This window comes from Ailuropoda melanoleuca, chromosome 1 (assembly GCF_002007445.2).
Source record: "Ailuropoda melanoleuca isolate Jingjing chromosome 1, ASM200744v2, whole genome shotgun sequence".
Taxonomy (NCBI): domain Eukaryota; kingdom Metazoa; phylum Chordata; class Mammalia; order Carnivora; family Ursidae; genus Ailuropoda; species Ailuropoda melanoleuca.
The window spans coordinates 185,607,898-185,620,967 of NC_048218.1; the positions used below are offsets into that span (position 1 = coordinate 185,607,898).

The following is a 13,070-nucleotide window of genomic DNA, read 5'->3' on the forward strand; positions in this document are numbered from 1 at the left end:
TGGACTTCTTGCCATATAAAGATACAAAGACGTGTATTTCGATGTCAGTATCATTATACGTGCCTTCCTCACAACAGCAGTTGTAGTCAACAGTTCACTGCTTTATCACACCCTTTGCCTGCAACACCCTTTCCAGGCAAACCCGAAGTCCACTGTTCAAAAATCTGATTCACTTTGTTTCCATTTTGAGAAGATCAACAGGAAAAGCCAACTTCCAAAACAGGCAAATATGGAAATGATTATAAGCATATGAACAGATCATTCTTTTAAATATTTGAATTACTCAAAACATGCTTTATTGTGTGTGTAGAGAAGATTAACTGTTTGAGGAATAGACCTCTTAAAAATGGTGGGTGTCATGGTGATTATATTATTATTTTCATTATTTTGGTTATTATTATTATTCCTCATTTCAGATGAATAAATTGAGTCTCAAAAAATTTAAATAGCAAACCTAAGGTGACAGAGAATAAGTGGTAAAGCAAGACTTGTTCATGGGCCTACCACATCAGGAACATATTTTCATTTATTTGGCACCCAGTCTCTCTTTTTTGTCCTTTCTGTTATTTTAAGCATTATTTTAAATATTGTGTGATCTAAGGAGACCTATAATAACTATTATATAAATGGATAAAACAGCCATAAATTGATTGGTATAAGAGCGGAAATGTCCCTGAAATGTGACAAACCACATTTTTAAATGTTGGGTATAGATTTTATCCATAAATTGCATTGTACTCTAAGCCTTCATATGAATTTTTAATATTGTTAGTTTAAAAAAGTATTGTATAAAAATTAAAGGGTCTCACAATGCTGTTTGTTTTTTGTAAGAATTTTTACTGAAAAATTAGTAGTTACAAAACATGCACCAAGTTCTAACTCTCAAACTTGACCATTTCAAGATACAGCTAATAGTGGTATAAATACATAATATTTCTCGGGGTCTGCTCTGAGAATGACTGAAGTACAGGCTCTTCTATCACGAAGAAGAGCTAGGACCTCTGATTTTATGTTTATGGCATTCCAAGTTTGGAAGTAAAACTACAGTTTTCACTACAGTCCATGTGTTTATTCATTGACACCACGTTCAAAAAATGGGTCAGAGAGATAGAAGAAAAACAAAAGCATATCGTGCTCCCCGAAGCCTGGGAGTAGATCGTTCAGGAGAAAGGGAGGGACCAATGGTAGAAATCTAACAGAGGGTCTGAAAAGTAAAAACACACAGTGTCTTCAGACACTAGGAGGGCATTGACGCCCTTCAGAAGAGTTGTTTAGTGGAGTGCTGGGGACAGAAGCCAGATGGCTTTGTGAATGCTGACAGTGGCCCGAGCTAATCCAAGGAGAGCCATGTCAAAACAAACTTAAGGCAGATTATTTTCATTAGAAAATCAGTAAGACACTCAACTTTGTTTTTTTTTAATAGGAAACAAACAACCCTCCCCAATTAAAATTCTGATTTTTCTGCTTGCTTTACATCGGCTGCTCACTTTTTTAAGACTGTATATGTTTTATAACTTGACCTAAAAATTCTTGATTAGATTAGATGTCACTGAGTGTTGTATCCCCATCAGTGTATCAGACTGGCAGGTACTCAACGAAAATCAAATGAAAGGCAATAAATTCATATACCAAGAAGATTGTATTTAATGGGATTTGACGTGAGTCTAAAAGATGAAGAACGAGAAATAGTGTGTGTTAAAATTGATTACAAGTGGATTTGGATCTGCAGACACACAGACTCACAGTTTTGTCTCTTGAACAACTAATTTTAAAATATGTAAAAATTCTATTGACGTGGTTTTGCTTGGTTCCCCAGCAGGAACCCTCACTGCAGCTGGGTTGGCAGATCATTTGTTTTCATGAGCGCTCTTTGAACCAATCAGGACACAGATAATCTTATTATACCTCTGTGGGCTTATGTTTCTTTTGATGAAAGTCTAGAGAAGTCATGGGTAATACTTTATTGTGTGCCAGGAACTGCTTATGTTTCAGTTGTACAAGGTCAGATCTTAATTTAACCACCAACTGGGTACTTAATTTTAGATACACAGAGGAACACATTGGCTCCAAGGCACTTCCTCTGGTTTAGGAAGGCAAGGCCCTGGATAAGAATGACAAGACGATCATTCCAAAAGGTGAGATTATGAAATATTTGATCTGTACCTCACCAACTCGCTTATTAGGTAGTTTAGTATTGGGAATATTTTAAACAGATGGAAATACATATTGTGGTAGCTTCTCATTACTTTCTTTCCAATTGATCACCCGTGGGTTTGCCTTTCTGGGGCCTTTTTAATCACAGAATAAAGGCAGGATTATTTTTGTTTGTTCAAAGAATATTAACTCCATGGCACAGTTATGAAGCATAATAGTATCATGAGAAAAACAGATCAAGAATGAATATGCTTAGAGGAAGTGTCAATGTACACACTATGGGATCTTAGAAGGGTCTTTGCTCGTCCTTGTTTCTGAGAAAAAAATTAAATGATTTTTGTGACTAATGAAAATAAATTTCTATCAAGGTTTTTTTAATTATAGCACAAGATGGATGTTTTATGTTCGGATCAAAAATTCCTTTCAGTTCTTTTAAATCAGGTGAAAAAGAGGAACTCAGTAGAATTGGAAATTTGCTTCTGCAAAATAAATCATAGAATCTTGAGGTTGGAAAGACCTTAGAATTTACCAGAGCCCATCATCCACCTGGTTCATAAATGAACACATGACATCTAAAGAACCTTCTACATCTAAAATGAAATGATTTCTGTAAAATAGCAGTGATGTGGACAAGGAACTCCTAACTTTGCTTTGTGCTGAGAACATTATATTATCATCATAAAGTATCATAATTTTACACTTCTGTTGTATCTGTGGGAATAGCTTGTTTTCAGATGAAAATTTATCTAAAATATGTATATTTCCCCTAGAGTTGTTCTATGGGTTTGCTGATTGCTTGCTTAAACTCTTTTAGAAAACTTATGAATATTTGTGTTACAAAATGAGACCACCTTTTCATTAATTCCATTACAGTAATAAATGGATCATCAGTTACAGGATAGTGGTTAAGCCTGTGTGGCCTCTAATGCCAAACAACTGCGTTTCTATCCACATCTCCACCACTCACTAGATGGGCAAGATTGGGCAAATTACCTCACAACTCTGTGCCTCGGTTTTCTAATCTGTAAAACAGGGGAAAGTATGTTATAGAAATTAAATGTCATCATTGACTAAGGTACTTAGCGTAATGCACGTCACAGATAAGTACTCAGTAAATGTTACTTATAATAGTTATTAAATTCAATAAAACAAATATTTATTGAGGACGTGCTATGTACTTGACTTTCTGCCAGACCTTGGGAAGGAGGGCAGCAATGGGTGCTGTTTCTGGGGAAAAGTCTAGAATGTGTTTTTAAAGGCAGCAAACTCCCTGAGGGCATGTATCCTATTGCGTCTAGCACTGCCTGGAACAGAGCAGACACTGAACACATGTTTTTGAATGAATGAATAGGATGGTTTGAAAATCCCTAAGAAAAAAATAATAATCACCAAGAACTGGTGAGTCAATATTCCTCCTTTATCTTTTTGATTTAGTAGAGAAGGGAAATGTAATAGACACTATGCATCTGTATTTCAACAAAGTAGTTGACAGCATTTCTTGATGATGGTCTTGTTATCAAAAAGGAGATAATACTAGATGGTGGTGTGTTTGGGAGGATTCGTAACTGGATAAACAGCTTTTCTTGAAGGGTGCTAAATAATAGATCAATGTCAACCTGAAAGCCTCTCTGTCCTGTGCCAATCTCTGTTCAACATTTATCATTATTAATGGAACAGATGGACATATAGAAGACATGCAAATAGATCTGCAAATAGAACAATACTTGAAGGGATAGGAAATGCGTTAGATCTTAGCAGACTGGAATAAAGGTCAAATCTTAAAAAAAAGAAGAAATAAGAAAGAAGAAGAAGGAAGAAGGAAGAAGAAGAGGAAGAGGAAAAATGTCATAGGGTTAAATAAAGAGTCCTGCACAGAAATGCATAGCAATAATGTGAGAAAAAATATGATATGTAGAATTTGGGCCAGTAGGGGTCCAAATCAAGTGTATAACATGATAAGCCCCCAAATTTATCTGAGCTTAGGCTGAATTAACAGATCTATAGTATCTAGGAAAAGGGAGGGGTCACTCCTGCTTAATGTTGTGTTGGTCTGACTACAACTGTTGTGTCGAGAGCCACTTTTAGAAAGAAATGGAAAAACGAGTTTACAGGAAAGCAATCAAGATGGCGAAGGGAGGTGAACCCATGGCACAGGAAGAAAAGTTGTGTTGCCTCGGGAGGAGAAGGCTCACTGGAGACTTAACAGCCTTCCTGGGGAATGATTAAAGGGCTCTCATGTAGCAGAGGAACAACATTTTATCAGTGTGACTCTGAGGAATAGAAGTAGGATCACAGAATAATGATTTGAGGAGACGGATGCAACTTCACTGTTTTTCCTAATTGCTAAAGCTGGCCAAAGACGAAGGGCTCTGTGGGGATATAAGCTTCCTGTCACTTTGGTGGTGAGGGCTGAGGCTGGACAATTACTCATTGGGCATGTTGTAAATGGAATTTACAGGTGGGGCTACCTAGTGGTCAACTCTGAAGTCTGGTGATTCTGGAGAAAAGGAAGGAGACGGAAATAATGAGTATGTCAGAGTTCTTGTTCAAGGGTGAGGAATAGAGATGAAATTGCCAAACAACCTCTAGAATTCTAGTTCCTCATTCCAGAGGAGTTCAACTGCAGAAAAATTACAGGAAATGTTTGCTGACACATCCAACACAGTTAATGAGGCAGCTAATCCAGATGGCAGGATTCGAACAAAGTTTCAACTGCTACATCCAGATATCTCCCCCAGAAAGAAATCAATGGCCTGTGCGTGGTTTCAAAATAAAATATGAAGAAATCCAATGGCTCATTATTGTTTGAATTTCGAATGGGTAAAGATTTGACTTGAGGCCCAGGCAGGAACTTCTGCCATGTCAAATGAACACAAGCATATAATAGTATATCCATATACCATATATATAACGTAGACATTTACTATAGTAAATGTGTGTTCGTATACCTACATAGTACATAAACAATGCTTTCATTAAGGTCTAGAGGCATTTCATTTTATTGTTATTGTAGCTAATTAATGTAGTCAAAACATTTTGTACTTACCCTCAACTGGGTTTTCTAAACCAAATGTAGCTATTTTTTTTGTCTGTAACTGGCCTCACCTTCCTCAGAAGCTGCCACTCACTAATTAGTGGAAAATGAACTGTTGGTCTCTTGCAGACAGAGAATAACTTAGGTAACAAAGCCTCTACTTGGACGGTTCAGGTAAATGGATCAGTCTTTCAGATTTCTGTTCTTCCCCAAGCCAAGAACCTCTCTCCACCAGATCTCACCTGCTTTACTATAAATTTGTGCAAATTTCTCTCTTATCAAAGTCACCAAGGTCCCTGACCTGTCAGGAAGTGACCTATTTCACTGTAAGGTTCAGCCTGTGAGCCACTTAGGCATACTATAATGTCTTATACAAATTTCCTCTTGTTGGACATTTGATTGTTTCTATGTCTTGGCAGTTAAATATAGCTGAGATGAACCTCTTCACATACAGTTTTTTTGTCCAAATCTCCGATTATTTCTATAAGATAGATTCCTAGATTTAGAATTATAAACAAAGGGTGGAGTTTTTAAAAAATCATGTTATCATTTGAGCTTGTGATAAGGGCACATCTGTTATTAAGTTGCCTTTTCATGGGCCGTGCTTGCTCTGCTCTTTTCTATTCTGTATTCCTCTAGAAATCCACCTATTTGTGAATCTAGAGCTCCTTCCTATTCTGTGTGTATCATTTTCACAAACTAGCACACATCTTCTTAGATTTCTCTTGTAATCAAATTTGACATAGGAATCAACAGTAGAGAGTAAAAATACCTAATGTTGTAATATGAAACTAGAGATAAGCAAAACTAATATGACAGGTCTTATCACTAGTGTATTTACCTAGAAACTAAGACTCAGTTAATGCAGCTCCAAAACCGGAAGTGAACTTGCAAAAACATAGGACATAAAAAACACAAGGTGAATCTATTAATTTGCTAGTTTTAAGAGTAGTGTATATTTGATTATCCAATCACTCATTTATTCAGCCAATAGTGTGTTTTTCCTCTTCATATCTTTTCTAAAATGTTGAATGGTATCTCTTTGAGGCAACATAAAAGTAGCATTCATTTTTTTTTGAACAGTGTATGTGCGTGTTCACGCACCCGTGCGTCTGTGTTCAATTTATCAGCAGAACAAGTTGTGCTACTGAGGAAGGAGAATGGTCTAGTTCTCCCTGTCATTATAGGATTACACCATGTGGAGGGAGTTGCTGTAACATTACTTATAAATAAAAGTTACCTGTGTCTGCGGGCTGGACCCCGATTCTGACAGAATTTTAGCTCTCTCTGAAATCTCTTGGTTGACTAGTTGATTCACTGAAATCAGTCCAATGAAGCCATTGACCTGATTTGCCACTTTGTGCCATAGGATTCTGAAAGAGCAGAAGTGTGTCACCACCAAGTAAATACCAAAGTTATAACAAAGTTTTAATCATATTGATTTCAATATATCTTTAAAATTGCATGTATAAATGGTCAAAATGTAGGAAAGTGAGAATGAACACTGCTTTGAATATAAAAACTGTATTTTCTTAGCAAAACCAAAACATAAAAATCCTCTTTCACCATTGCTATCCCTCTGATAGGAGAAATCCTGATGATTCTCTGTGGGACCTCCAGTAGATGACCACATCACCCTGAAACCGTAGCAGTTTCAAGGTAAGAGACAATTGCCTGAGGGTATGAGGGTCCCCCATTCCACACAGCAGAACCTCCGGGTTTGGATTTGGGCTGTGTATAAAACTGTGAAGAAATCTAAATTTTACCGTATGTCCCTTTTCTTATTCTGCCTTGTCACCTCCCACTCGACTCGGTCTTAGACCCTCCGACATCTTCACCCCATGCCATCTTCAGTAACTATTCCCAGAGATCCTAGTTCTGCACTGTGACTGTGTATAGTGCTGCTGGCATTTTCAAAGGGACACTGGAAGATGGAACAATAAGCCGTAAAGAACAGAATCTCTCACTGATGCAACTGAATGACACTGGGGTGACAGGTGCCGGGGGCAGTGAGATATTTCAGGACACAAAGGCCTTCCTTGCATGGAACTGGTTGGGCACTCTGGAAACTGTTACGGCCAGCCCCATTTAGGACCCACACACGCATCAGCAATGCAGTGTTGGCATGGAACGTGGACGGGAGGTAGTCAGAGAATCCGTTGCAGAGAGGCATCACGTACCCACGCTCACCCCTGCCTCATCCCTTGCAACATCACCCCAACCTCCTGACTGCTCCAGTCAGGCACCACTGGTATGCTGATCCTTTTTTTAAAGACAGTAATGTTTGGACTCCAAGGCAAAAAGTACAGAATGAAGGCAAGTTTAGGACACCGTGGACCACCCTAAGCAACAAAAAGCCTTGTTGCAGGGTGCCAAAGAGAAAGATTTATGTGGCCCTGGAAGCTGTTTTTTATTTTTGGAAGTTATTGTCATTTCGAGCTGGCTGTTAAGAGCAAGATCAAAAGTGTTTTCTTTAAAGGGCAACAGACCGTGGGTTGTTTTCCTGCCACTTGGGAAAGACCTTAAACATGAAGCTACCTGTGCTCTCTCCAGACTCTACTTAGTAGCTCTGTGACATTGGATGGGTCTCCTGACCTCCTGACACCTCAGTTTCCTCTTATGCACAATGAATCTATAATATCGACAAAATAGAATTGGGGGGTTTAAAGGAAGGGAGTGTATGCAAAGTGGGATCATAATTGCCAGTTTTTTTTAATTACCAAAGGTAATCTAAAACTTACATGACCACCAAACTGACCCTTTTCCCATATCTAAACCTAGGATTTTACTCAACCCACCTGTAAAGTAAACTAATAATTACTGCTATCTGAATAATACATTTAGCATTTGGAAATTCTTAATTTGGTGGGTTTTTACCAGGGTATGTGACAGGGCTTCTGAAGAGCCATGAATTCCCCAAAATTTTATGTGGAATTTTGAGTGGGTATGCATCCCTCTGGAGAGAGAATCCACTGCTTTCATCAAATGTGTTCTTGACCTTAAGGAAGGTTAACCAGCACTTTATTTTATTTTGTTTGAATTTTGTTTATTCGAGTATAGCTGGCACACGGTGTCACATCGGTTCCAGGTGCACAGCACAGTGATTCAACAACTCCATATGTTGCGCTGTGCTCCCTGCGAGTGTAGCTCCCATCTGTCACCACACAACATCATTACAGTATCATTGACTGTATTCCCTATGCTGTACCTTTTATTTCCATGACTTATTCATTCGTAACTGGAAGCCTGCATCTCCCGCTCCACTTCCCCCCTTTTCTCATCCCCCTCTGGCCACCATCAGTTTGTTCTCTGTATTTATAGGCCTGGGCCTGCTTTTTATGTGCTTATTCATTTGTTTTTTTTTTTTTTTTAGATTCCACATATGAATGAAATCATGGTGTTTGTCTTTCTCAGTCTGATTTCACTTAGCATAATACCCTCTAGTTCCAGCTATGTTGTGGCAAATGGCAAGATCTCATCCTTTTGATGTCTGTGTAATATTCCACGACGCATATCTGTTCATCTAACCATTCTTCTTTACCCATTCATCTATCAAAGGCTAATGCATGCTAGAAATGAAAAGGTTTATTGTCCAATATAATTGTTCTAGTTATTTTGTCAGCAGCTAATTAATGGTAATAAATAAATACATCTCACTAGTGGGTGTCTCCAGAATAAGATTGGCAAACCATTATTTAGAAAGGGTCAGTTAACTTCTCTAGACTGCGAAGCGGAGCCCCTGTGAATAGGTCTTAAAGGAGCTCAAAATATTCCTGGTTGGTGCTTTATTTAAACAATTTTACATAAAGGCTGGCAATAGATTGCTGCCAGCCTTCAGTTGGGATTGAGTCCTTGTCATTTTAAATTTGAGATGCCAATAAATAACTCTCCTCTTGCTCTTCTCATTGCATCTCAATGTCTCCAGGTTCATTCCAGTGATGCTCTTTGATTGTCTGTCTGACACTTTAGTGCACCTGCCCTATCGGTCTTTCTTCATTTCACCCCAAGCTTTCAGTAAAAGGTTGGAGAAAGCTTGTGTTAGGTAGGGGGTTGTTCCACGTGCTAAGAGTTTCCTCACTATTTCTATCCAGCTGTTGTTAGGGGTACAAAATAGTTAAGAGTCTTAGATAACTTTCTTCTAGATAGTAGTTAAAATGGCTTCTAAAAAAACAAAAACAAAACTTTCCACAGATCAACTCAGTTCTCTAAGGAGTCTATGTACTGGAAGTCCAAATTTCAAGCAGAGTTAGAGCTGAGCTGACGATTTAAATAGGTAAAAAGGCTCTGGATCCCATTACTAATCCCAGAGCCATGCCATCCCCCTATCACCACAGTGATACCAGCGAGAAAGGCAGCCGGCAATGCCACAGGCTGAACTGCATGACCTAATTGTGCTGTCTGGAGGACTCAGGGTTTGTCTGCTAGTAGGGAGTCAACAACTTCTTTCTACTGGGAACAACCATTTGCTCCCAGTTGACTAGGAGTGGAAGTAGAGAGAAAAGATAGAAAAGAAAAAGAAAGTAACATACTTCCCTCAGGAAACTAATAATCCAAGTGAGAACACAAAACACGAATACGTGGAGAACTTGCTGGGCAACTACAAAAGGAGTGTAAATCCAGATATTGGGAAAATATCATAGAAGAGGAGATGTTCACAGATAAGGAAGGCCAGAGGGAAACTGGAACATTTCAGCAAGGCTTCTGAGGGAGGACCATCTTGAGCCAGGCCTGAGGCAGTGTGGGCCCTGAGTGTGGAAGAGCTGGAGGGGCTTATGATTGAAGGGGAATAAGATGTGAGAACACAGAAGTGAGAAAAAGGAAGCCAAGCACAGAGTGGGCCATCACACTTGTTTTGTTGGAAGAAAGACTCCATACCTGAGTACCATGGTCAGTTGTATGAGTAAAGCAGAACCAAGCTTATGTTAGTGGGTTTTTAATTAACTCATTCATTCATTCGCACATTCATTCATTCAACACACTTTTAGAGACCACAGACTTTGAGATGGTGCTTCTCTAGGTACTGGAGATACAGACTAATTCTCTGCTCTTATTGGCTTACATTCTATGGGGGAAGGGGAAAATAGAAAATGAACCAATGAACAATTAAAAAATAAACTACTACTCGAATCTATTTGGTGAATAAGACCCTTAGGGCGTATGTTGGCTTTTTGAGTAGACTGAGATATCACAGTGTGAGGAAATGCACTCGGTGGATGCTGTTACTCTCTCATGGGCAGTCTCCCAGCATTACTACGATTCTCTCTTTTATGTTCCAAGATGGTAGTAGGGCACTGGTGCAATCAAAACGATGCCATCGAGTTCATGTGCAGGGTGTCCACAGGTCAGGCACACTCATGATCAGCTAAACATGAACAATGAGAGGTGGTAAAGCAAGTATCAACTGTGTTTTCAAAAGTGCCCACAGAAAACTGTTTTCGTTTTTTTCTCCTTGGAAAGACACATCACTATGTTAAATTTCAAATAGATCATACATTTTGGCTCATAAAGACCACTAATCAAAAATAATTTCATATGGATCATTAAACCTAGTCATAGAACACTTAGACACTTAACTGACTGAGCCACCCAAGCACCCCAGTTCTCAGTTCCTTCTGTTTAAAGTTTCCTTCATGTCTTCTCTGTTTGTTCTGTTAAGTTTCTTGAGGACAAGGCCAGGCCCCTACATTTGTGACTTTCTGTTCTATTTCAATTCAACAAATGTCATTGGGAAGCTTCTCTGGGCCAAGCACCTCCTAGAGTCGTAAGGGGTGCAAAGATGAGTGAGGGAGAGCCCTTCCCTCAAAGAGCATAGAGTCTTAGAAGTTGAACACAAATACAGAACTACCACAGTTCAAGGCAGCCAACTCAAACACTACTGGCGTGAGGAAAGGAATAAATTAGCAAATGAGCAAACACAGCAGACACAGAATTAAAAGTTAAGAATGTAAAAGGCTCCCTGTTCTCTATTCCTGTCTCTGCCTTACTTCTTGCTTTGAGTTTTAAACTTCTAATGTGCTGTGTAGAGCAGTGTCTTCAGAAAACTGGTAGGCTGAAATTAGTGTAAGTCAGAAGCATGGGAAAATGAGTTCTTATAAGCCTAACTACAGTCAAAGGCCAAAATTAGAAAACGCAGACACCTAAAGGGCAGGTAGTTAAAGGTTTCAAAAGTTAGGATGGACTTCATATATAATATGGATTAAAATGTTAACTACATTGATGTTTGCTCAATGGGGAAAGATGAATGCGTTTTAGTTTTTCATCCTGCATCTTTCACATTAACTGTATGTACTGTTCTGTGTTGTCTGCTGATAAGAAACTGCCTCTTTCAAAATTCTGTCCAGTCATGGATACTAATGATGACCCCGATGGAGACCATCTTACAAGGTATGATATCCAGCTCAGTATTCAAGAATCCGTTGAAGCCAGCAAGTCTGTATTTTATTCTGAAAGGTAACGTTTAAGTTGACTGTCAACAAAATTTCTTTATGGCATTCATTTTGTTGTCAGATAAAATGAAAGACACTTCCTGGCCCTTCCGCTAGGAAAATGCTTACTCTTCTTTTCTGGCAGGGAATCCAACAGCTTTACCATGGCCACTGTGCATAGGTTTCAGCCATATGATCTTCCACAAACCCCCACCTCCTGTGGGAGATGGAAATAACCTAAATGGGAAATTCTTAGGTGGATTTGGTTGTATAGGATTGCCTATTTTTTTTTAAGATTTTATTTATTTATTTGACAGAGCGAGAGACAGCCAGCGAGAGAGGGAACACAAGCAGGGGGAGTGGGAGAGGAAGAAGCAGGCTCCCAGGGGAGCAGGGAGCCCCATGCAGGGCTCGAACCCAGGGACCTGGGATCACGCCCTGGGTTGAAGGCAGACGCTTAACAACTGAGCCACCCAGGAGCCCCTAGGATTGCCTATTTTTTAAAATTAATATAGAATCAAAAATGATAATAAGTAATTTGAACAAATGTATGGTTTATACAACGAAAGTATAGATAGGTGTACAGAGGTCTGTGCTGAATATTTAAAGCCCCTTCTGCTACTGACTCAGACAACCTTTATAAGTAATGTATTTCATTTTTGGATCTTCAAACTGTGAAAAATGATGTGGACTAGCCCCTAAGTCTAGCCCCAAAGAATGGGAAAGAGTTGAGGGCTTTTAATGAAAACAAGTACTATGTAAACCACAACCTATTTAATTATCTGCTATCCAAATGACAGAGGTTAACAAATTAGACACAAAATTGATGCTTTATGTTAGCAGGAGTTATAGAGTCTGAAGCTGATAATGTAGATTTCTGTCTTGAACAACACACATTATACTTCTAACAAAAATAAACGTTAGTTTGCATTCTATTGTAGTATCTTAGAATCCTGTATTCTGGAATTTAGTAGTGCTTTTGAATAGATTCCATGCTATAAAATTATTGCTTTTGAGCTTCTTAAAAATGGACACAGTACCTTTAAACTGGGTCTCTTTAATTTTTCCCTTATCCCCAACAGAGTTCCTAAGAAGGCTTTCACAACGCTAGAATGCCAGCAGATGTTTCTGCTTAATAAGAGTTGAATCAATTTGTTATGAAATACCTTGTTTCCTTTAAATAAACACACACACCAGAGAATTGCCAGGAGGGTTGAAATCACGACCTGTTGGGCCAATGACTAGGAGTTTGTTCAGTAAGCGCTCAGCCTGTTTTCACTTGCAGATCAGTTGATTAAAGATTCTAACATGCAGTGTGGATCATAAGCCCCCAATTCAGCAATTATTAAGTTCAAAACAAAAAACTTTATTGAGCATAAAGTTTTTAAAATTGGAAGAAGCCTTAGACATCTTTCTATTTAGTCCCACCGTTTTAGAGATGAAGAAACCACTACCCA

At 38.7% G+C, this 13,070-nt stretch overlaps 1 protein-coding gene across 1 annotated transcript in view; it reads left to right on the forward strand.

The window, feature by feature from the left end:
- The first annotated feature begins 2,060 nt into the window (after nucleotides 1-2,060).
- The window catches only part of ASB15 (ankyrin repeat and SOCS box containing 15), a 28,475-nt gene continuing 17,465 nt past the window's right edge, over nucleotides 2,061-13,070 (forward strand). The window contains exons 1-3 of the mRNA XM_002919021.4: nucleotides 2,061-2,135; nucleotides 6,775-6,847; nucleotides 11,502-11,638. Coding sequence (XP_002919067.2) covers nucleotides 11,532-11,638 — 107 coding nt within the window. The 5' untranslated portion in view covers nucleotides 2,061-2,135; nucleotides 6,775-6,847; nucleotides 11,502-11,531. The remainder of the gene's footprint in view (nucleotides 2,136-6,774; nucleotides 6,848-11,501; nucleotides 11,639-13,070) is intronic.